Source organism: Petaurus breviceps, unplaced genomic scaffold (genome assembly GCF_028583685.1).
Source record: "Petaurus breviceps papuanus isolate PSGF00001 unplaced genomic scaffold, PetGlider_PUasm1.0 181, whole genome shotgun sequence".
In the NCBI taxonomy this organism is placed as follows: domain Eukaryota; kingdom Metazoa; phylum Chordata; class Mammalia; order Diprotodontia; family Petauridae; genus Petaurus; species Petaurus breviceps.
In genome coordinates this window covers 5358607-5385060 of record NW_027185784.1, presented here as the reverse complement: position 1 = coordinate 5385060, position 26454 = coordinate 5358607, and the positions used below count along the sequence as shown (strand labels likewise).

Here is a 26454-nt window from a genome sequence, read left to right as displayed (position 1 = left end):
AAACTATCATCGCAGAGAAATATGACTGGGTCTGAAATGATCATGTTCAATAATAACTGGTAAAATATGCTTGCTTCTACCTTTCGTCAGTGTTTCATCCAAAAACCCGAACCCTATGTTTTTAAATATTTTCCAAATCTTCTGCACTCAGTTTGACCCAACTCTAATTCAAAATGTAAACTGGAACTTTATATCATCTATTTTATATATTATTATAGGTATTTGATAGGGGTGTGTGTATACATGAACATGCAAGCTCTCCATATACAACACTGTAAAGTTGATAAGTAAGGGAAAATTATAACAAAACTTAAAGAAAAATGGGAAGCAACTTACCGGGTTATCTTTTATTACACAAGAAGTCCATCCAGGGAGAACATCTTCTTCAATCTCAGACCACACAAAGGAATTTCCAAAGATGTCCCCATGCATGCAATCAAAGCACGTCTCCACTTGATAGCCATTATTCAGCAACAGCCTAAGCATTACCTCATCATTCAAAGCATATTGAATGGCGCTGGGGAACCTGGTGTCATTCACATGCATGAAGTAACAATTGACATTTGCTCCATGGGAGAGAAGCAGTCTGACAATTTCATGATTGCCAGCTCTCACTGCCACAAGCAGACAGTTAAGGGGATCTTGGTTTGGATCTGCACCCGCAGCCAACAGAACCTCTGTACAGAGGATATCATTGTTGGAAACAGCAAAATACAGTGCAGTCTTCCTTCCATCATCATAGTTCTCAGAAATGTGATCAGCCAGGGGAGTATTGACATCAAAATCATTTTCAATGAGTAATTCCAGACACTGAACATTTTGGCCTTCAGCTGCTGAGTGAATGGGGGTTAGCCCACTTTTCTGTATTGCATTTTTGGATGTTACTGGGATGAGATATTTCAGAGCCCTGAAAAAGAGTGTCAAATATCCATGCTACTTAAATGGAAAAAAAAACCCAACGAACTTCCTCATGAAATCCTATTTTTCCTTCTAAACACATTTTGATACAAAACAATTTAATCCTATGTATAGTCTTCCTAATAATTGTTAGCTTTTTATCTTCCTGTTCTTTATTTTTGGTTCTGATTCTTGTTTCCTTAGAGACTCTTCAGAGTTTCTCTGGATAATCAACACTTATTTTATTTAACAGAAACAGCACAGTATAGGCTTTGGAGACAGTGGCCTTTGAAGACTTGGCTTCATGTCCTGCCCCTTACACAAGTTGGCTGTATGACCATGAGCAAATCACTTAACTTCACTATAGCTGAGTAAACTCTTTAAGATCATAAATTAGAGTTGGTGATTTGCATGAATAGAGAAAATTTTTGACTTGAAGAAATGCTCCAATCCAAAGACATACAGGTCTGGACCCCTCCCAAAATTTCTAAGTTGAACAGTGTTATGCATATAGGCAACTAAGAAGTCCTTTAAGATTATAAAATGGAAGGTCAGGTTTAGTTGCCAAATAACACTCTTGAATATTTTACCTTGTTACACGAAGGTGAGAAATCTCTGTAAAATAATATAATGGATATGCATTCCCTATTTTTGGTTTAGCCAAAAACAGAAGACTTTACTATTTCACTGAAATGCCAATCAAATTAAACATGATCACCATTCACGCAGTTTCTAGAGGAGGTGATAAATGGTTGTGAACTTTTCACACTTGACTGCTCAGCTAGATCATGTATGAATGATATAATTAGAGATAATTTGATTTCTTATGGCATCAAATTTAGAGCTATCATGTGTGAATTTATGGACACTGGGATAAATCCAAGTAAAACAAAGTGTCTCATTTAATCTCATTTATGTAGCACTGTGAATTTAACCCTCAAATCTCAACAAGGTGTGGACATGTCCCTGGGTTCTTGAAGGCTTTGTCAGCAGAGCATAGACTCTGGCAGGCCCTACCAAGGTAGAAAGGTTTCAAGTATGAGCCAGTGATGGACTGTATGCCAGTTGCCCTCTGATCAGCCTAGCTGACTGGAGAAGCCATCACCTAGACAAATATTTCAGCCACAGTAACTTAGAAAAACCGTCTACTAAGGCATGGAGGACTTACTGTCTGTTTTAACTGAGACAGTTCCCACACTGATGATATTGCATTTCTTTGAAGTTCTGAAGTATAATGTACTATTGATCAATCTGTAGCCAAGTGACTTTGCTAACTTGGCTTTTGAGCCTTTGAGAAGTATTCAACAGCCATCACATGGTTGGTTACTATTAGTAATAGTAGTTTTTTACTGCTTGCTATAGAGGTTAATGACACATTGAGTAATAAAATCCCTCCAACTATTTGTACAGACTGTGGATAATTAAGTCTATAAAAAATGGAACATTTCAATCTAACCTTATCTATTACCTATTAGTTCTAGTGTGGATTGGCTAGTGTGCTATAAAAATTATCACTTTGAAAAATCAATATAAGGCATTATGGCAGAGCTTGGTACAGTGGAGTTAGAGGACACAGGTCCAATCTCTTTCTAGATCTATGATAATACTTTGTAGTGAAGTCATTTTTAAAAGTTTAAATTTTGGTTCTAGCCTACAAGCAAAATTTCAGAAAAGGCACCTTTAGTTTTTCACTAATTATGGAATAATTAGAGGATCTTGAGGAGAGAACCAACACAATTTCTGCATGCGTCTTCTGGGTCCTACTTACAGGTAATGTCCTTCATAAGCAGCGCGATGAATAGGGAGGTGTCCTGATCTATTAGGCACATTTCCACTTCCTCCATATTCCAACAAAAGAGAAATACAGTCAGGATTACCTCCTCCAGCTGCCTCAAACAGCACAGAAGCCCCATCATCCGCCAAAGCGAAAACATCACCACCTAGGATGAGACATTTGTCATAAGGATGTCTGTATAAATTTGGTGAAATTCTTCTCACATTAAAAATTGCCTGTCTTCATTTTTTCCTTTTTTAGTAGATGTTAACCTTAAAACAACAACAACAAATAGGATAGACCTTATAGACACTAAAGTGCAGTTGTGTAACATATCGTAAAGATCTGATACAACCATGGTGTTGGAAGTAACCTAAGAAATCAGCTCCTCAGGCCTACTACTCCCCTTTAAGAACTGTGCTGATGTGTACAAGAGTATGCCAGTATGTGGATTTTCCCTCCAATCACATAGATTGCAACTAGTTTAATCATTTGTTACAACTCTTATACATATCCTCCCATGTTTTTGCCAGAAAGGGTCCATAATACCCCATAATAATAAGTGGTAAACTTCAACTTCACTCATTCATTTATCCAGTAATAACTTCTGACTATGTATTTATAAGGCACTGTTAGGCACTCATAACAGATAACTTTTACTAGTCCAATTTCTTTCCATGTACCTTTATGGATGAGATGTTCCAACACGTCACAGTGACCATACTCAGCAGCAACACCCAAAGGTGTAATTCCAAATCCATCCCTCAGGTGCACATTTCCTCCATTCTTTAGAAGCAGAGCAATAATATCCTTGCGGCCCTGTTTGGCTGCCTCATGCATCGCTGACCATCTTTTGATACATGGCAGGTCGAGGCTAGTGTTATGTTTAATCAGAAGGGACACCATGTCATAGGAACCCTTTCTTATAGCTTGAAAACATAAAAAGAGCACAGATAAAATTTAACTGATCACTTATATATTTACCCTTCTATTTTGCATACTAAAAGCTACAATCAGAAGAAAAGGCTGGATGATCACTTGATGGGGATGTTTTAGAAGGGATAATTCATCAGATTTGAGATGGTCTCTATAGCCTCTATGGCCCTTACAATTCTTAGATTCTGTGAGCAACCACCCAAGTTGACTGTTACGCTTTTTACTTCAGAGTCTTAAGGAGGAATCAGCTTTCCATAGAACATGTCACTGCAGTCCAACGACTTTAGGACTCACAGGGGAAAGATTTTTGCATGAACATAGTCCTTCCCTCCTTGAGCTTGTGCTAAGATTTTGTGGTTTTGCTTTTCAAAACAAAAAAAATATTATGAATAAAATCACTACATATTGGGTAAGATAATGGTTTAATAAATATGCTGGAACTTTAAAAATCCCAATGACTACTGATACAATGGAGACAACCTTGGGAGAAAATTTATTGTTCAGTTGTTTTCAGTCATGTCTGACTCTTCATGATCCCATTTGAGGTTTTCTTGGCAAAGATACTGATGTTTGCCATTTCTTTCTGGTTTATTTTATAGATGAGGCAACTTGGGGGAAAACAGGATTAAGTGACTTGTCCAGGGTCACACAGTTTGGAAGTGTCTGAGGCCATATTTGAACCCAGGAAGATGAGTCTTCCTGACTCTAGGCCCAGCACTCTATCCACTGTGCTACCTAGCTTTCCCCTTGGGAGAAAATCCATTTATCTTACTGCTGCTACCTTAGTTCAAACACTTTAGGATCTCCTCTTATGGAACTGCCTTCAGAAGCTGTGTGTCAGTGGTGAAAACACTTGCTAGGGGAGAGTCTGGTATATACATATATTAGATGAGAAAAGTCTTCTTTTTTAGTACTTCTGACAAATTATAACCCAGGAGGGGGAAATGACCCGCAGGTTATGTAACACAAGCGTTAGCAGTCTGTGATTTCAGACTGATCACTAGAGTTCTACAGAGAAAGAACAGAGTGCATCATTTAAATGCTATGGAGTAAAGGTTGGGACAAGCCTACGTTTTAACATATGAACACATCTCATGATGGCATCAGCATTTCCAGGTCCTTAATCCTAGTGTGTGACTTCTATGACTTTCTGAGGCTTAAAATGGTGAAGTTTTCATTCCAGGGAATGAGCATTATGTTTGTAGTCTTATTGCTTCCAGTCTCTGTTCCCCTTAATCCATCCTTCTGGTAACTCTCAAACTAATCTATCTAATGCACACGTCTGATAACATCACCCTCCCTGCTTAAAAACTTTTTATATCTTTGTCTATATCTTGTTTGTATATACTTGTTTGCATGTTGTCTCCCCCATTAGACTGCAAATTCCATGAGAATAGGGAGTGTTTTTGCCTTTCTTATATCCCCAGCACTTAGCACAGTCCCTAGCAAGTAATAGGTACTTAATAAATGTTTACTGATTGACTATTTTCAGTAAGCTTTATTTTTTTTTATAAACTTCTTAGCCTGGTATTTAAGACCCTCTGCAACTACCTTTCCAGCCCAGTTTTATAGTTCATTCATTCTACATTCCAACCAAATTAGACCACTAGCTGTTATCCAATCTTGTCCTGACCCTTTCTGCCTCTGTACTTTTTACACAGATTATGTCCAATGTCTAGAACACTTTGTCTCTTTCCTTATCTGTACCAGTTGAAATCTCCTTTCTTCAAAGAAACTAGCAACACCTCCTCTGCAATTTTCCCTGATCTTTTCAACCTAAAATGATTTCTCCCTACTCATTTTTTTATGATAACATTCTGTGGATCTGTTCTTTGCCTTTATATTAAAATTATCATATTTAAGAATACATCTTATCTCTTCCCTTTTGATTATGACCTTCATCAGGGGAAGGACCATGCCATTTTTCATACTTGTTTCCTAGTGCCTAACAGTGTTTTGTGTGTATGTGTGTGTGTACACACATGCAATTTATCATGTACGTTTTTGCATATATATTTTGTACATTATATATAATTTATATATGCTTTTTTTAAAGCAAGTGTCATGAAATGGAGATCTACAGTTTCAGATAGAATATTCTTATTGTTTTCTTCTGTGTGTACAGAAATGCTCTTTTTTGGTATTTAAGTTAAGAATAAAATAATTTAAAAATACTTGAGTAAAGAAAGAATAGTTTCAGCCAGGAAGATTAGGGAAGGTTACATGAAGGAACTATCTATCACCTTTGTTGTATCTTACAGAAAGATAAAGAATAGGAAAACAGAGATGCAGAAGTAATATATTTTGTGTGCTGAGGAAATAGAGATAGTGAGAGTGCACAACTCTTTCTGAGAACTTAGCAGTGAAAGGGAGGGGAAAGATAGGTTGATAGTTGAAAGAGGGGGGAGATGTTAGGGTCAAGTGAAATTTTTTTAAAGGTAGGTATTAATGAAGAAACAAGAAAATAAGGAAATATTGCAGATGAGAGGAAGAATAATTGATAGCGCAAGCTCCCAGAGCTTCTAACAACTGTCAGGGAAAGAATTTGAACTCCAGCTCTTCTTTAAATCAGGCCCTTTCTCTATGATATCAAACTAAATTTCATGTATAGTATAATGAAGGACTGACCACTGAACCCCTATGACTCTACCCAGAGTCCCTTTGATCTAGTACCCAACTTGTAAGAACTTGGAAAGCTGTTTGCTGCATGGTCATGATGATGTATGATGAAGGTGCTTTGAAGGGACTTTGGAAGCATGAGTAAACATTTTGTAACTGGTTCTAGTATGTTAATCACTTGGTGAGGAGGAGTCATTTCAGTTGGCTAGAGGGTGCATTCAAACTATTCAAGTTCTTACCTTTCTCTTGTTTTGACTCCATGGAACTTGGAAGGGGCCTCAGAATTCATCTAGTCAAATTCCTTCATTTTACAAATGAAAAAACTGAGACCCAGAGACCTTGCCGAAGCTCATAGAGCTAGCTAACAAAGAGCAGAGCTGGGATTTGAAACCCAGATGCTATCCAGCACTCTTTCTAGAGAGCTGGTTAGCTTAAGCTAAACCAAGAAGTACTGCTAACTATGCTTAAGCTGTCAATAATGCCTTGTCCTGTGAATACCTGTGTAAGATTTAGAGAAGCAATTAATTTAGAGAGGCATTCATCATTTGCATCAGAATCTGCCTTTTCTAGCTCCATGGGAAATAATGATGACAGAAACACAATACAACTTTATGGAATGCAGGGCAGCAATAATTTGGGAAAGTTTAGTAAGTGTGAATGATAATGTTAAACCTCAAGAAAATGTAAATTCTTTTCATTTGAATAATGTATAGAGTTTAAAATCTTCCTTCAGCTTTCTTCTTAAGTTAAATAAACTCAGGTCCTTTGACCTTTCATCATTTTAAATCTTTAACGATTTTAGTTGCTCTCCTCTGGCCTCCCTCCAAGCTCTCCATATCGCTCTTCAGTGGCAGGTCCTAAACTTAGTTACACTGAGTTCCTGCCAGTAACATGTGCATTTTAGGAGCTCAAGCAGTTGTTGATAAGACTGGCTTTAGAATCTGGGAAATGATTTGAAGGGATTATTCTTATGGAGGCCAATACCTTTGCAACTATCCTTGCAAACAGGGACAAAAATTTTACCCTGCGCTGAAAAATAAATTAGCTTCTCACTTTCCTCTCAGGAAAGAAACAATCTAGAACCTAGAAATGTAGCTTAAATAAACATTCTTTACAACTCATTATACCCACTTACCCTTCCTACTTAGGCTACCTAAAGCTTCTTGATATTAGGTCTCTGATCTAAAAATTATTCCCTTATTCATGTACACGTGTGTGTGTGTGTGTGTGTGTGTGTGTGTTTTAACGGTAGGGAAGGGAAAGGAATTCATGTTAATATGTTGATATATTGTGAGAATTCCCTTTCTCCAAATATAATAGAAAGAATGGAGTCATTAGAACAGAGTAGTAGATAAAAGAATCGTTATTTGCCCTTTTCATTGGGTCTTTTCCAAATATATCATAATATTGTCAACAAAAGGAGATAGTTTTGTTATTCATTCCCTATTCTGATCCTTCTATTTCTTTTTTTCCCTTATTGCTATTGCTAGGATTTCCAATACAATATTGAATAATATTAGTGACAGTGGGTATCTTTGTTTCATACCTGCTCTTACTTTTAGGCATAAAAACCACATCTAGAACTAAAGAAAGGTGCTTTTATATATGGCCTGCAGTTTTGTTTTATGTAGTTCATGGTTTCAGTCTGAATAGTACAATTCCTAGAAGAAGGTGGTGGAAATGGGTCTAAGGAACACAAAAGTTAAGTATGCAAAGGAATAGCTATGAAAAACTGGGTGTGCATTGGAAAGACAGGAGTTCTGAAGATAGGTTATGCGAGAAGATTTATATTTGTGACTTATCTGCATGGAGATGATTCTAGTGTCACAGACTGAGAGCTAGAAGGGATTTTAGAGGTGATTCAGTCCAACTCTATTTTATAGATAAGAACGCTGAAGTCCTGAGAGGGTGATTTTCCTCAAGGTCATACTGGTGGCAGACCATGAGATTCAAACTCACATCTCACTCCAAATAGAAGTCATAGATCTGGATGAGATTAGAAAGGGAGAGTAGAGGAAGGATAGTAAAGGAAGCCCAGGATAGATGTATTTGGTGCAAGAACACAGGATGTGAAACCTCCAAAGTTGGTGACGAAGCATCCATTTATTACAGGGAGAGGGGTGTAGAGCCTAGAGTTGATTTTACTAGGCAAGGAATCCTAGCTTCATCCTCTACCGTTTGGTCAGAATTTAGAATCTAGCCCTTCTCATGATGGCAACCTAGGTAAGTCACACGATAATAAATTAATCATAAACCAGAGGCTAAGCAACAAAGTAGCTTCGTCATTATCCATCCTTGTTTGCCCACAGACAGCGAGACCCATCAGACTAAGCCAGAGGGTAGCCATTCAACAGATGACACAGGCACAAGGAGGGAAGAAGGATGGATCTTGGGAAGTGGGAGTTATCAACCAAACCATAAATAGTGTAGGAGAAACAGGGCTTTGCCTCAGGGCACTGACATGGGGGAGTGGGGACTCTCCCTTTTCCCGCCTTTGAACTCCATCTCTGTTTCTCACCTTGTAGTTATTTGATATAAGCCTCACAACTGACCCTGGGTTTCCACCTCAAAGGTCAAATCACTATGGTACCCATTTTGTGATGCACCACAGTTACTTAGGCCACCCTCTTCCTGAAGAGGTTATCCCATCACCACTACCCCACTTTGGGTCTTCCCTTTCACATTCACCTCCTTCCCCTTCAACCTCTCAAACCCTTCCCCTCAATGAATTTGCCACAGAGGCATTTCGGGCTCTGGTTATTAGGTAAACTTATTTCTAGTAGAGACCATGAACATCACATAGATTTCTTTATCAATAAGCAAAAGTTATTTAAGCACCTATGTGTCTAGCACCTAGAAGAAGCCTTTACCAAGTAGAAGAGGAGTTTCTCCTTTGAGGTTTTTGGTGTCTGGACACACTCCCTTTTCCAGCAGAGTTCTCACATTTTCTACCAGACCAGAATTGATTGCTAGAGTTAATGGTGTTTCTCCATCACAAGTACTGTATTCCCAAAGAGTTTTGTAGGATGCTGAGACAGGAAAAATATTGTGTGGAATCATGAAAATATCAATAAGCATAATACATACAATTGTCACAAATTCCAACATTTTGTTACATTTTTACTCTGCTTTAAATTGATTCCAGTATCTGCTTGCAAGTTTATTAGCATGAACCTGTTGTTGAATGTGGTGATGAGGTTACAATTTTCTGATTTTCTAGTTCAGTAACATTTTCTCCAAATGAGAAACTTTCTGAACAAATATGCCTTGAAAAATGCTGAGGAGATATGAACATCTAAAAAAAATAAGTATATGAATAGCTAACATAGATTAATTCACAGAGCGAACAATCAACAAATCAACTGATTTTTACTGAGCACCTACTGCAGAATACTATATATTAAATCCCAAAAATCTTGAACCAAGAAATATCTTTCAGACTTAAAAGATTTAAATTTGGGATTAAAAAAAGGAAATCCTATTTTGTTAAACAATGAACTTACTTGTGAATCTCATCGTCATGAGATGCAATATAGTTTGCAAAAAAAAATAAAATTAATTCATGAATGATGTCCTTTATGAGTTGGCATGTCCAAAGAATTCATCCCCAAGGAGCCATCTACTGATAATAAGCCTTCCTGTACTTACTAGGCTGGTCCTTAAAAAGTAGGCACAGACTGTTGCGGGCATCTTGAAGCCTTCTGAACATAGTGGAATCTGCCAGAGTTCACTTATTTTTCCACAGTAATTAGGCAGGATAAGCAATGTAAACAATGCCATTAAAATGCATAATTTAAATAAGAAAATGGACCTGTCACATGGCAAGCATTAGGAATAACTTAAAAACAACTCATGCCTTCCACCAATATCTTCACAGTATAAAAATAATTCAAAGGAGGACCCCAGCATGTTGGTGGACCCTTTGTAGTGAACTTAGAGGACATGAACCAACCTGCACAGGAAAGACAGGCATGGATGGACTACATTGTTGCAGGAAATACCTACGTTCAAGAGATCATTGATTCATTGGAGTATCAAGTACTATATATCCATGATGGTTTATTGAGAAGTAGGATGCATTCCTGTCCCTTTAAAGGACAGCTAAAGTCTCTCATAACCCTCTTGGTGCCACTCTCGGAAAAAGAATACCCAAATGGATAGACACACCATGGATCTACTCCAAATGACAATTCTTATGTCCTTATGTTAGATTGTTACTTGAACAGTTTCTCCAAGAATTGTTTTTCTTAAATCCTATAGGCCACCACTATGCTTTTCTTTGTGGTTTTTATTAATCAAGGATGGTAACCATAACTTTTTTCATTCTTGTTTTAATTCAGCTGAAGATATTTGGGTTCACTTACCATCCAGAACAATTTCAAGTATTTGCTGAACAGGTTGAATTGCCGCCTCATGCAGTGGGAACCATCCATTGTCATCAGCTTCATCCAAAGCATACTTACATTTCACATACTCCTGGAGATCAAGGATTTGACCTAAATTAAACATGTAGACTGTAGATTTCCGTTCTTAGCATTGAAAATCTTCCTTTCCAGGACTCTGTGAACAAGGTGCATAAATACCTTTTTTAATGGCCTCCACAAGTTTTCTGTTCTGAGCACTTAGGGGTACAAACCTAGAAGGAAAGAAAATAGCTATGTTTTTATACCACTTCAAGGCATTTAATGATTTAATTTCCCATTGATTTCCACCTACATGCATTTATTTAGACCTTACAGGAAATACATGAATATGGGGCTAGCATACTTTTTGTTCTTCAAATCTGTAGAAAATAGATTTTAGAGTAGATTTATGATATTAGACCATTAGTAGGAATGACATGGTAGAGATGGCATACTTTATCTTTGAAACCAGTTCTAAGTAATGCAAAATAAAAGAGAATGGAAAGTTGCCATATGAAAATCAAATTCCGTTATTCATGTTAACTACATGTCCCTGGATGCCTAGCTCAAAATCTACTAACAAATGAAAATGTAGGTAGTTGTCTTTGCTTATTGATCATTATAGATTGTGATTTAGTTTAAAATACTGGCTTTTTATCCTAAATAATTGAGAGAATTTGCCAATTATACATTTAACTTTGAGCTGTGCAGATCTGGTTTAAATAGGAGCATAAAATTCACTTTGCAAAGTATTTTCAACTAACTGATACAAAAATAAAATTAGAAAGAGCATTTCCTGAAGGTACTCCAAGTCTCTATCAATTTGTTGTTGAATACCATTGTTTCAGTTATGTCTTCACTCTTCATGACCCCATTTGGGGTTTTCTTGGCAAAGATACAGGAGTTCTTTGCCATTTCCTTCTCTAGTTCATTTTACAGATGGCAAAACTGATGTAAACAGGATTAAGTGACTTACCCAGGATCACACAGCTAGTAAGTATCTGAGGCTAGATTTGAACTCAGGAAGATGAGTGTCCTTACTCTAGGCCCTGTACTTTATCCACTGTGCCACCCAGCTGCCACAATCTCTATCAATAGCTTTTGCCAAAATGTCATATTCTATGCTCTCTTGGTCCTTCCTATTTCTTCTTTTTCAATGGAAATAATACATTTTATAAAAGTTTCATTGACTCTATTGAGAAGAAACATCTCTTAGGAGCAAGGGTCATGAATGTCTTTTTGTGTAGCAACAAACCAGAAAGGGAAAAATCTATTTCCAGATATGTCTAAATTGTTCAATGCAATAATTTTACAGCTTAGCTAATGAAAACAAGTATATTATTTCATACTCGACTACATATCTTATTAATTTCATTTGATTTTAGAAAGAACAAATAGCATTGCCCCATTTGGACAGCTCATCTAGAAAATTGTCATACATTTATAGAAAAACAGGATTTAAGGAATTAATGAGTTTAGGAAAATTTTTGAAGAATTGAATTTGTTAGGATGCTTAATATATCTAGCCCCTTACTTTTTTTGGACTTGAACAATGTAGGAATTTGTTTTGCTTAACTATGTTTATTTGTTACACAAATTTTGTTTTGTTTTTCTTTTTCTTATTTCTAACTGGGGAAGGGGTATGTATGAAAGGGAGAGAAAATAAATTTTTGTTCATTGAAAAATAATAAATATAATTTTAAAATATGCTACCACTCCAATTCTCTATCAGGGCATGAGCAAACATATCTAACAGTTGTGTTAGAAGGGTTTTCATGGATGAGGAGTAAGGGGAAGTTCTTCAATTTAATTTTTTTTAAAAACCATATTATCAAAAGTATATCTTATGTATTTAACTCCTGTGACTTTTACCTTTCAGGATAAAGTTCTTTCTTGTTGGCTTCAATGGATTCTTGAATGCCAAGCTGAATTTCATAATCTGTGAGATGGTCCTCATCAAAGTCACCATTTTCCTCCATGTCTTTGATGTAATGTTAAAAGAAGCAATTTTGTATAAGTCAGTACTTGGCCCAGAGCATCATTTGTAATTAATGTGAAAGCTCAAATGAAAGATATGAAGCAACTAGCTTTAAATAATCCAACCCTTCCCAATAGACAAAAATTTTAGTACATTAAATCACATGTCAAAATGAAATATTTAAAATAATATATTCATTCTTTCATTTAACATTTGTTAAGCACCTTCTCTGTACAATGCATTGCTACACATGTATCATGTCTTATTTATATTAGTATTCCTTCTCTGAATAATTTAAAATATATGTACATACACACAAAAACACACACATGTGAAGGGCAGCTGGTGACTCTGTTGGCTCAATGCATATTTGCTGGGTCTGGAAGATCTGAGTTCAGATCCTGCCTCAGATACTAACTGGCCCTATACAAGTCACTTAACGACAGCCTCAGTTTCCTCATCTATAAAATAATAGCACCTACCTCCCTGTATTGTTGTAATGGCTAAATTTATAAAGTGGTTTGTAAACCTTGAAGCACTCTTTAAATGGTAGCTATTGTTACATATGTAAAATAATAGCTGCACTCTGAAGACAGTTTATGTATAGAGCTCATAATCAAGCCTGCTTAAAATGCTTACAGAAAACTTTTTTGTAGTAGCAAAAAATTAGAAACAAAGTTGGAACACATTGATTGGGAAATGGCTGAACAAAATGTGGCATATAAATAGGTTGTTCAGTTATTTCAGTTGTGTATGATTCTTTGAGACCCTATTTGCGGTTTTCTTTGCAAAGATACTGGAGTGGTTTGCCATATCCTTCTCCAGCCCATCTCATAGAAGAGTAAACAGGCAAACAGGGTTAAGTGACTTGCCTAAAATCACACATCTAGTGAGTGTCTGAGGCCAGATTTGACCTCAGGTATTCCTGACTTCAGGCCTGGCACTCTTATCTACTGTGCCACCTAGCTGCCCCGGTAATATGAATATACTGGAATATTATTATACCACTTGAAATGATGAATATCAGGAATTCAGAGAAATTGTAGGAACTGATGCAAAAAGTGAGCACAACTAAACAAACAGTACATACCAATCAATCCACAAGTATTTACTGAGCACCTACTATGTGCCAGATAATGGGGTTAAAAGTATAAAGAATGAAATCATCTCTGCCAGGAGTTTACACAACTGCAAAAATGTGAAGGAAAAAAAGATACTAAAAAGCTGCAGAATTCAGATTATTTGAAATGACCATGACCAGTCTTGGTCCTAGAGAACAGATGATGTCATGCACTTTCCTCTTTCATTAAAGATGTGGGGAACTACAGGTATGCACCTGTTGTATACACTCTCAGACATGAATATTTTGACAATAAATTTTAACTACTTTTCTTTTTTATTATACTAAGCTTAGTAGGAGCAGATCAGGAAATGTCAAAAATGTCATTAATAATTAAGCTTTAAAAAATATGCTAATGGGTACATCAAGAGCAGAGACTGATAGATGGCTCACAGATAGAGCTCTGGGTCTGGAGCAAAAGAGACCTGAGTTCTGATCTGGCCTCAGACACTTCTAGCTGTGTGACCCTGGGCAAGTCACTTAACCTCTGCTTACTTTGGAGACAATTAGGTGGTTCAGTGGATAGAGCACTGGGCATTGAGTCAAGAAGATGAGGTCAAATTTGGTGTCAGGTACTTATTAGCTATGTGACCTGCAGCAAGTCACTTAACCTGTTTCCCTTAATCCACAGGAGAAGGAAATGGTTAACCACTCTTGTATCTTTGCCTAGAAAACCCCATGGACAGCACTGGTGTGCTGTGGTCCACAGGGTCATGAAGAATTGGACACAACTGAACGATAACAACATGAAGGACAGATCTAAATGACAAGACACAGTCATGGGAATATAGCAGCTGATGGACTAATTTAGCACTTAGCAAAGCAGAGTTGGTCTGGCTGTGTTTGAGAAAAGCTGTCATGAAAAAGAGGTATGGATTCTAACTCACCATTGCCACTTCTCAGAAGGTAGACAGCATAAATTTCAGTGGAACCACCGGTTATCTTTTTAGTCACACTCAGTCCTGCACCCAGGTAGGGCAACATTGGGTTCTGAAGTGCAATCCAATGATACCATTTCATAGACATTCAACTAGGAAGCATTACTACCACTGCTCTAAATGAGCTTTTACCTATATAGGGTGATCTCTCTACCTTAGATAGTACTAATTATATTCAGTCAAGCAAGCATTTATTCAGCAGCTATCATATGCCAAGCACTATTCTAGGCACTAGAAAGTATATTCCCAAACATAACTCAGACACTGATTTATTTTTAGGATATGTCGTTTCAACCCAACTTGGACTTTCCATTCTAACCATATGTGTTTGCCACCCCCAATTCATGGTTGCCCTCCAGATATGCCCTCCACATATGAAGAACCATTGTTTGCTTCTAAACATTTTTTAACAAATACATCCCATTGGCTATAAAACTTGGTACATGAATGCAATGGAATATTACTGTACAATAAGAAATTATAACCAAAAAAATAAATCAACTGATATAGAATAAGAAAACAGAATCTGAAAAACAACACAATTACTGTAACAGAAATGGAAAAAGCAACAACAAATCTCACACCAAATGACATATAATTATAATGACCAAACTTGGCCCCAGAGATAAGACAATCTATCTGCCTCCCTTCTTTGCAGGGGATTATGGGTATATTGCCCATACTGCCAGATTTGGTTGATGTGTTGGCTAATTTTAACTAAACTAACTGCTTCCCCACCCCCACCCCAACCTCCACCTGTCTCTTTTTATGGTTTATTAGCAGGAGTTGTTCTGTGGGTAGGAAAGGGGAGTAAATATATTTAGAAATGAAGGTAACATAAAAACCAAAGTAAAAATTATTCAAAATAAAACAGAACCTACCTCCCCTTTGAAATCTTCCCTGATTTTCCCTGCTGCTCCCTGATTGCTTATTTACTGTGAATCCTCTCTACATTTATATCCTATACTATTTCCACTGTATTTGGACTTGCACAGAGGTATGTTCATGTGTGTATGTTTTGTAGCCCTCACTATCTCCCCACCCTAAGATTTGTTCAGAGAAGACTAGGCCCACGTAGTCTTTTTTTTTTAATATCGCTTATCCTGCTTCCTTCCTCATCCCCAAAGCACCTAGTAAATGACTATTCACACAAGGGACACCAGGACTGACACCAGGACTGACTGACTGACAAGCACCAGTGTTTTCAGGTGGCACAATTAGCTGATGAACATAAACCTGTGGCATTGCATGTTACCATTATAACTAATACTGCTGTGGTGATAGGGGGATTGGATGGCCCAGGGGATTAGTAATGGGATACAGGGCCTTTCACCTATTTAAATCACAGGTTTAAATCTAGTCCTGAGTAGACTTCAGGCTCTCACTGGATGAGCTTTCTGAGGATGGAGTCTCACTGGGGAATAGGGTTGGACTGTGGAAAACCTCAAAAATGTTGTTTATACTAATGCCTAGCATATTTTTTGTATCTCCAAATTGGAAGATAACACAGGGTAAAGCCGATTCTTAAATTAAATAAACCCCCTCTACATGCTGCCTTCACATTTCCTGGAGGGATCTTGAATTTGATAGGAAGTCATGTGCATATATACTGAGACTTTAACCAGCCACAAAACATATGACACATTGGACACAGCAGGATGAAAGGTATGATGAGATGAAATAATGATAATTATTGTCTATATCCCACATGGGGATAGTCAGTTGAGTTGACTTAAGTCTTGCTCTTGCCCTAGAATGGACCACACAACTTTTTGAGGTTCTTCCAGTTCTTTGAGTCTGAAGTACCTGTAATAGGACCAGTATCTACCAGCGTTCCCCCTGTCCCTAAATGGGTTAGAAAAAAGCTTTAACAAAACCATAACTTGATTGGTCTGGGGAGGAAGACCTAAGCTGTGCCTCTCTCAACACAGCTTCCTGGTGGCCTCTGGTTGTATTAATATGGCTTTCTAGTCACCTAAGGGGCATAAAAGATACTGCTCACATAGGGTAGGGGCCTTTCAGCCTACTGTCTGAAGACCACAGTATCACCACACTGAACACTGCTGAACAGATGTGTTTCATAAGAAGATAAGGGAAGTCTCACTTACAGATGCTAAGTGCTCCTATTCCCTTGTTACAAATTCTTGCTATGTTAGGACAAAGTATACCTCCTTTAGTTAACTTACAAGTGCCTCATTTTGACCCACCATGGAACCTGATTATCAGGGTTCTAGTGTCAAACTCATTCCTAATAGTCCTTAAACTACTTGTATAGAAAACTGATTAATACAAAAGGAATGAATTCATCCAGATTCCAAGTTATAATTTAGCATTTTGTGGTGTTTTAGAACATTTATATCAAACTCAAACAGAAATAGGGGCCACTAAACCATACATAAGAATCTTTGCAGGCCATGTATTGACTTAGAAAACCATGTGTTTATATATTTATTTAAAAAAATTAATACATCAATACACTAAAATCAGATAAGGACTACATTTTAATCTGGCTTGACTTGCATTTAGGAGTGTGTGTGGCCCATGTATGTGACACCTATGTTCTAGACCATCCCACTACCTTCACATGAGAAATATGATTTCTATTCTTTTGGTAATGGATTTATGATGAGTTGGCTCACCATAAAATTGGAGTAATCATCTTTGGTCCTTAGTAGTTTTGAGACACAAAGGAACATTTGGATGGAGTGCTATAGTTAGAGTCAGGAAAACCTAGATTTGAATCCCACCATTAACACTTACTAGCTATGTGACATTTACCTCTGAGTCTAATTTTCTTCTGTAAAATGGGGACAGTAGTAATAATTATATGGGCAGCTAGGTGGCTCATGGATAGAGTACCAGGCCTCAACTAAGAAAGACTAATTTTCTTGAGTTCACACCTGTCCTCAGACACTTAGCTCTGTGACCCTGGGCAAGTCACTGTTTGCCTCAGTTTCTTCATCCGTAAAAATTATCTAGAGAAGGAAATGGCTTGCCACCCCGGTGTTTTTGCCAAGAAAAACCCCAAATGGGGTAACTAAGAGTCAGACACAACTGAAACAACAAAAAATAATAACAGTAACAATAACTGTATTGCCTACCTCACAGGCTATTATGATGCTCCAGTGACAATATATACATTTGAAAACTTTAAAGCACTATTTAAATGCCAATTACTTCTTTCATCCAAGGAACTCTAAGTGCTAGATCTCATTATTTAGTAGCAATATTTGTTCATTTATGCCATTTTAACTAATACTCTGAGTTGACATATTTAAAAAAAGAAAAGTCAACAGCAGGGAATGAAAATATTTTAGCTAAAAACAGATTTTTGCATTTATATAAGAGCTAGGTAGCTCAGATAGTGAAGATATTCATGCAGAATTACTAAATTCACCCAGGGCTCTAGGTTATAATTTAGCATCCAATGGTGTTTGTGTGGATGAAGCAGAAGATGCAGAGAACACCTTAGTTTTAAAATTCTAATCCAAAACTCTCAGGAAAACACCCTACAGTATGTTGCCTTTAAAGGAAAACATACACAGCTCTTGCTTTTAACAGCCAGCTCTTGTCAGCAATAACTTCCAAAAATAAAAAATATCTTCCGGGGACACATAAATCTTCTCTTTTGGCCCTGTGTAATAGGCTTTGTGTTGCTTAGGGTGTTCTGGGGTGTCCTAGGGTAGCCTTCAACCCTTCCTTTTGTGTCTCCGACCAAAGCCTCAGCATAACTGTCCAAAAAAAGGATCTGCATTCCAGCTGGTGCCTGACTGAAGTGGTCAGGAGGAGGTAGACTGTGTTCCAAGGCATTATGTATGAGTGGTGAAGAGTACATAACATTTCTGTTCATCAGACTCCATAAATGGCTTTAAACCTGTCTTAATATCTCCTTGCTACTGAGGAAGGTGAAAAAGTTATAAAACTCTTCACAGTAAAATGTTTTAAATGTGTCATCTCTTATACAGCAAGACTCATATTCCTGATTAAATCTGTATAGTACTTATTATATCCTTTATTTACTTAAATTGGTTAGCTACTTTTAAAAAAATTTGAGTCTGTCTAAATTGGTTTACTGTTTACCCCTCTCTATGAAGAGTACTAAAACTGGAATAGTTTTGGGCAGGGTTGGTCTTAAGAAACGATAGCTAGCAAACAAAGGCCCTAACGTCTCTCTCTTCAACCCTACCTGTCAAGTGGATGAAATTCCACCAGTAATAAGCCAAATCATTAAGAGTCTTGATTAAAATGTAGATACTCTTAGGAAGTCGGAAATCTTATTAACTGATAGCTAGTACTCAATAAGGCCCTGATGGAATACACATGGGGTAGAAATGGGACTAGTTCATTTTAACTCGAGGAGATGAAGCATAAAATGAATGCAGCAAATTTTACAATTTTTTACAAAACTGAATCTATTCCTGAATCTCTGAATAACAAAGCACAGATGTCTACAGTGGACTAGCTAGCCAGGTTAAATTCTGATGTGACCCTGGAAACTTGGAATGAATAGTTTTTACCTTCAAGAAGATATGGCCTGTGCTTTGCTCAAGTTCCTGGAAGTCAGGTGGAGGACCCTGAAGGATAAAGATCAAAAGATTATGAGTTTTAATAATTTTTGTTTCCATTCTTAAAATAGGAAAAGTTTTAATATGTAATTTTTCCCATTCATGTGTTAGTTTTTCTAAAAATTGGGACCTTTTATTTCATCCAGGTACAAAACTCCCAATGAGGAATATTCTTCCATTGACGAAGATCAGAGACTTATTCAGAAGTTGTCTTAAAGAGTTTTCTGGGGGCACTGATAGGTTTAGTAATTTGACTATAGTCTCACAGATAGACTGTCTAAAAGGCAGGACTCGAGACCAGGTCTTCTTGACTCCATGGAAACCAGGTCATAAGTGTTTAGATTGCTAGACTCATGATCAGTAAGACCTGAATTCCAATCTTGCCTCAGATACTTTCAGACAATTTGAGTAACATTTCCCCTTTTAGGGCTGTTTAGTTCCTCCAATAAGAAAGCAATGTCATTGAACTGATCTGTTCCTTTCTAAAAAGTAGCAGTATCTTTGCAGAGATTCAGAGGGAGAAAATATTGTAGGCTAAAGCAAAAAAAAAAAAAGGGTATGGGATAAGCCATTCTTTAATGTCTTTTGATATGTGTTCTGAACACTCATGTGGTCCTATAAAAGAACAGATCAACACTGGTGCTCTCCAGGTCATTCATGTGGCTTCTATAAAATTCATTTTAATTCCTTGTACTGCAGTCTTCTCTAAATCTTAAGTGAAAAAGAACTAAACAGGTATATACTCTTATATTGGGTTGGGTTAATCCTAATTCCTACTTTCAGACAGTGGAATTTCATGTACTCTTTTGGATGCCAAAGCCAAATGGGATTATGGGGGAAAAATAAGATGACTGCTGGGTGTACATAACCAGAAGCAGTCTTATCCTCACATGCACTCTAATTCTCTGGGGGAGTCTAGACAGGCTAAGAGGGAAGGGCAGACAGAGGAGAACATATTAGAACACATAGGGCAGTGTCCACTTTAAGAAAACTCTTATACCTAAAAAACCTGAATTTATAGTGTAGAACAACTTTATGAAGTCAACAATTTTATGTAGACAACTTTATGAAAAGATGTCCTAAAAGATTTTCTTAAATAGTGAGTGTATTTTAAAAAAAAACATGATTTGATTGACAAGTATTAATTTACATAGCTAGACCATGTCAGGAGTGCAAAGATAGCATATAGCCAGGCACACCTTTCTTAGTATTAAGGAAAAGAAGCTATAAACCTATTTTTTTTGTCTATTTTTGGCCAGGTACCTAGATGTCCACAATTTGGCTACAAGGACATTGGCAATAGGGGCAAGAGAAAATGCTTCTGCTCTGTACTGTTCTATACTGTCTTTGCTCCTCAAAAGCTGTGTATGTTAAAAATATACTAGGATAACTGGATATTTACAGATATCATATTGTAAGTCTCTCTCTAAAGAAAAAACCTAATTTATCATTCATCTTTTGTGAAAAGTTTCATTTATCAGGTTTGCATAAAGTGGGCTGTAGGTACCTCCAGCTCGGCTGCTTAAGTAATCCAGAGTCACTAAGGAAGCAATCATGATCTGTAATTATGAACCCTCCCAAGAATTTCTTGCTATTAGTTCTCTGACCCCAAAGTCTTAGGAAAGGTCTGTTAACTTCAATTACAATGACAGAATGTAGTTGGAATGGTGAGTTCCAGATTAATGAAGGCTTATTTTGTATCATATAAACTGATGGGTATTAGAAATGGCGTTTAAGGGGTGGCTAGGTGGCACAGTGAATAGAGTACTGGCCCTGGAGTCAGGAGGACCTGAGTTCAAATGTGGCCTCAGATACTTAACACAAAAACTAGCCGTGTGACCTTGGGCAAGTCACTTAACCCCAACAGCCCTCCAAAATGCAAAAAAAAAAAAGGTGCTTAATATGGTAACATAGTCTAATGAATAATATGACTATACAAATACTACAGTGGAAAAAGAAAATTTTAAGCAAATTCCCATTTAAAATATAAATAACCACCAATATTTCTGAAAATCCAATTGAAACATTAAAGAAACTGAATATTCAATGACATGTATCTACTCCCTTCTGCAAAGGACTCAGGAAATATAGCTCTAGGAATTCAGGCTCTAGGAAATATGGATGTAGGAAATATGACTCAGGAAAAACATTCACCTAACACTAGCTTACTAGAGAGAGCTGAGTGGTAAGGTGGAGTAAGCCCTGGATTCAAGTGTCAGGAAGATCTGAGTTCAAATCCTTCTTCAGAGTGCTTACCACCTGTGATCCTGGATAAGTCACTTAACCAACTCAGCCTCAGTTTCCTCATCTATAAAATGGGAATGATAATAATAGTACCTACTATTATTGTTGCAAGGATCAAATAAGATATATAGGTAAAGTACTTTGTAATCCTTAAAGCACTATATAAAGGCTAGCTATTATTTTTAACATATAGAAGAATTTGCAAATTGAATATGAAATTTCTATTTGATTTGAAACTTGGCAACAAATTATTTCAACTGGATTAAAAAGTCCTATGTAAATAGAAAATTTATAGTAAGGTTTATCTATATCATTTATTGAACATTAATTTATCCCTCAGTTCAACAGCACACATTCTGAAGTTTCTAACACCGACTAAAACCTTTTTCTTTCAAAATATGTATTTATATATGTGTGTGTATATATTACATATGTGCATATATATATATATATATATACACGCACATATGTATTTGCCTCCAAATACTGTTAATATCCAGAATCTAAAATAACCACAAATCACTAAGAAGAAAAAACCCTTCTGATTAAAAATTGTATCTGTCACAGATTTGTTACCCTTAAATATCTCTGGAACATACTTAATTATATGAGTGAAAAGTGTTCCTCTAGGTTGGTGTTTTAAAAACAAACATACAAGTTCTGGCATCACTCTATAATTGAACAGATCCTAGGCATTCAAGCCTTAAGGTTGATCCACCCAGAGATTCAGGAAGAGACACCTGAGTCTGTACATGATTTGTTAGAGTACATTTCCAATTCAAAACTACTTCCCCATTAAGCTAGTCTACAAGGTGCAGATCAAGTACGTCATATTCTCACCTTTTGGAATCATCATCTTGTCATTCGTATCCAGGGACCTGACTTCCTAACCAAAAGAAACAGTGCCCCATGAGCCAATGTGTCCCTTCATGTATCTAAATTTAAGTATCCAGTTGGTAGTTAAATTAAGACCTGACCTTGCACAACTGAAACATAAGCAGGGTCCAGCCTAGAGGAAAGTATTACCCATGACTTCTCTAGAATCTCATCAAATGGAACATGAGACTGCTGTGGTAGAAAAAGATTATTTGTGTCCTGATTGGTTCAAATATCTATCGGTGACAAAACAAATGAGCTGCCAGCTGAGCTGTGATGGCTGTGCCAAACTGAAGGGACAAGATGCAGTCGTTTAAATAGTTTTGTATTATAGTGTGAAGGTACACAAAATGGCCTAGTGGGTCTAATTTCCAATTCAGCGCTTATCTTAATGACACAAAACTCAAACTCATCTGTATCATATTGTGTCATAAAACTGACTCTTCAGCATTTAAAAAATATCATGTTGAGTTTCAACTGTAGTACTAGGTTTGTTATTTTCTGAATTCAATGAAAGTTGGTGACTCGATTTTGTCTGGTGAGGATTCAACAACTTCCAATGTGACTAGGTAGAGCCAGGCATTATGTAATGGTCAGTAATAGTTGAACTGTTTAAGAATCCCCAGGGAAGAATTGAAGACATAAATTCTAGGAAAGTGGGCTGTAGACATAAAATGAGAAAGGGATAGATATTAAAACAATAAAAACCCTACTACCACAATAATTAGGAAATTCATTTGAGGATCAGTATCAAATCAGAGACTTAATTCAGTTATCCAACTAGATTGACTCTGGAAATTATGGATTTTATATCTAGGTATCTGTATACATTTTGTGTATGTGGGGACAGGAGAGTGGGAAGGGTTAGAAGGATTCCTTCCCCTGTCAAAATAAAATGCTTGAGGGCTGGGACTGTTTTGATTTTGTCATTGTATTGCCAAGCCTAGCAGAATGCCTTGCACATAACAGAGGCTTAATAAATGTTTGCAGAATTAAATTGATATTCTCAATTTACATGCAATGTTTCTATTTATTGCAAATGAAGAATCAAAGTGCTCAAGTCCTAAGTATTCCCGTAGTCTTCCTAGAGTCAGAACATTGGTAGAAAATTCCTGTGAAGATAATGTTACTTGCTGAGACTTCCAGTGAGTGGGAATGCTGCATAAAAATAGTAATAGTAGTAATTTTGTTGTTATTGTTCATTTGTTTCACTTGTATCTTTGTGACCTCATTTGGGATTTACTTGGTAAATATAATGGAATGGTTTGCCATTTCCTTCTCTAGCTCATTTTATAGATGAGGAAACTGAGGCAAAAAGGGTTAAGTGACTTGCACAGGGACACACACCTAGTAAATGTCTGAGGCCAAATTTGAACTCACACTTCCTGACTCCAGGCCTGGCACTTTATCTAATGCACCACCTAGCCGCCCTGATAGTAGTAAATAGCTAGAATTTATCTAGGGCTTTAACATTTGCAAAGTGTTTTACTAATATTGTGTCACAGATCAGACATGAATAGAGATGGAATTTGGATTATTTTGCTCTTACCCTATCTTTGGAAAAGTAGGCCTAAGGCTAAAAACAATGGGACCTAGGACAGTGACATGTTTAAATTATGAATGCATGAAAAAATTGGCACAGAGTCTTTCTTTAAGCTCATGGCTCCCAGAAAAATCGTTCCCAGCTGTGGCTAAATGGCCTCACTTTATAGGCCTCCAAGTTCTGTAGGGTCTTATTGAGCAGTGACTACCCCTGTGACTCTGCAATAATCTTTTTCCCCCCTTAAAGCAGCTGTGTAGTGGCAAAACTACTGGACTTGAAGACAAGAGAAGTCTTGATTCTAATTCCACCTTTAACACTTACTAGCTCTATGATCATCTATCTAATAAGCTATGATAACTACTTTGTATGATATGCTTATTACATTGTCATTAGTTGTCACCCATGTAAAAAACTTCCAAATGGTGTACCTTTGTACCCTTACAGTGTCTTCTCTGCCCACCTGGCTTCAATTTATCACACAGCAACTGTTTAAGTATGAGGGAAGGAACCCTCCATTTTAGTGACATGTCCAGCCTAGAAAGGCTGAATTTTAATAATGACTTAGACTTCTGATGCCAACAGAGAAAGGGCATGTCCACACTTCATTATTAAGGAATGTTGGAACTGTGAAGTAGTATTAAAAATAAAGTCTAGCAGCAAGGTGCAGCTGCTAAGAGTTATGCAGGATGTACAGTTGGAGGACTTCAATCTTGAAGTTGCTTGACTCTTTTAGTTTACTTTCATGATTTCTAGAGTGCTCTGACAGAAGAAAATCTATTTTGTCTGAAGGACAGTATAAGAAATTGTTGTATTGGGACAGACCCATGTGTCATCCAGTCATAGTGTTCTGTCTCCTGAGTGACACTGAGGGTATCATTATTGTTCTTGATATCAACCTTAAAGGAAGGGATTGTATCTCAAAACATTCTGCTTTCCTTTATTAACCTATTATGGATCTGTCATCCATGAATACAGCTGAACCTTTTCAGAGCTATTTCTTTTCAGCTTGTACTAGGGAAAACAAGTGCTAAAAGCCTATTGCCTGCTATTTGAAATAGTACTTTTTATGTGTCATAAATGTAGTTCTTTCATACTTTAAAGGCTCTTTCCTTCATCATCATCATATATTTAAAATAAAAAAATATTTACTAAATGCTTATCATGTAGATAGCACTGTGCTGGGCTTTGGGAAATTAAAAGAGAAATAGGGCACGGGGCCTGATCACATAGAGCTTGCACTTGAATGGGATACGGGGGCAATGAAAATACATCCACAAATAGATGTAATACAAACAGAAAAAGATAAACATGTGAGAGGTGCAGAACAAAAATTATGGCACTTGAGAATTGGTAAAGTCTTCATGGAAGAGGGAGCACTGGTCCCGAGTTTTGTATGATGGTTAAGAATAAAAAATGTATGGAGAACATCATGAGCAAAGATTCAGAGGTGGGAAAATAAGGACGATAATTGACATTCATGTAAATACTTTGAATTTGCAAAACACTTTATATATGTTATCTCATTTGATTCTCACTATATTCCTCTGAGGAAGGTACCACAGGTTTTATTATCCTTATTTTATGGATAAAGATAAGCTCAGTGGGACTGTGTGACTTAATCAGTTTACACAGATTGAAAATGTTGGAGTCAGGTTTTAAAATCCAAGTCTCGCTGGACTTCCAAGTCCAGTTATTTTCCTAGTTCATCAGGCAGCTTCTTGGGATACCCAGAGCTTAATATGAATGAGAGTATAAGAAGCGGGTGCATGTGAGATAAAGCTGGAAAGGTCTTGCATAGCAAGGCAAGCAGCATTGATAATCCACAAGGGCAGGACTCTAAGTAGCAGCTGTTGTTCCAGGAAGTACACAATTACTTAACCACCAGTGGGGGTAGCCATTAGCCAGTGAACATAAGGGGCGAGGAGTAATGGCATGTTGTGGTTGTTTCCCTTTATAGAAGCTCTCATAGTTCTACTGGTACAGAGTGAACAAGAAAAAAAGGAATGGCAAGATAATCTTTGCAGTGAGAAAGTATGGCACTGATAGTTTGTAATAGTTTGTAATCCAAAGGTGTCTATCTTTGGGCCTTCTATTAGTATGCCTTCTATAAAGAAATAGGAAGGGTATGTCCTACTGGGTGCATTTCTCTGGGTTTATGGATAAGTTGATGCTGTGTGCCCAATAGGATATTCTTTGACCATTCCTTAGGGCATGATAAAAGGAAGAGTTAGAACCAATGTCAAAAGGCAGGGGTGGCACCAAACTATGGGGGACACCTGGAAAGCCAAATGAATATTTTTGTACCTTATGGAGCAAGCAACAAGGAGGCAGAATCCCTGAATCCTAGTCATTGAAGAGTTTTGAGAATGGGAATGACATCATTTCTGTGTAATAAGGAGGGTTAATCTCACATTAGTGAGAAGAAAGCATTATGGGAAAAGAGAGGAGGTGGAGAGACTACAAGGAAGGCTATCATAAACATCTCGATGGGTAGTAATAAGGGCTTAGACTTGGATGATGATGATGATGATGATGATGATGATGATGATGATGATGATGAT

General features: G+C 37.0%; 2 protein-coding genes across 6 annotated transcripts in view; one reads left to right on the top strand and one right to left on the bottom strand.

Moving 5' to 3' along the window:
- Nucleotides 1–22491, bottom strand: part of ASB15 (ankyrin repeat and SOCS box containing 15) — a 32176-nt gene extending 9685 nt beyond the window's left edge. For 2 of the 5 annotated variants that reach the window (XM_069087112.1, XM_069087117.1), the window contains exons 1-9: nt 22315–22490; nt 19183–19239; nt 12502–12610; nt 10810–10862; nt 10591–10722; nt 9097–9255; nt 3355–3600; nt 2666–2837; nt 337–907 (exon numbers count right to left, since the gene is read on the bottom strand). In XM_069087112.1, coding sequence (XP_068943213.1) covers nt 337–907; nt 2666–2837; nt 3355–3600; nt 9097–9255; nt 10591–10722; nt 10810–10862; nt 12502–12608 — 1440 coding nt within the window. In that variant the 5' untranslated portion in view covers nt 12609–12610; nt 19183–19239; nt 22315–22490. Of the gene's footprint in view, nt 1–336; nt 908–2665; nt 2838–3354; nt 3601–9096; nt 9256–10590; nt 10787–10809; nt 10863–12501; nt 12611–19182; nt 19240–22314 lie in introns of those variants that run through there. The other 3 variants (XM_069087115.1, XM_069087114.1, XM_069087113.1) reach the window with 3 other exon arrangements.
- The window catches only part of NDUFA5 (NADH:ubiquinone oxidoreductase subunit A5), a 306556-nt gene that overhangs the window by 245533 nt on the left and 34569 nt on the right, over nt 1–26454 (top strand). The gene's annotated exons all lie outside the window — the stretch shown is intronic.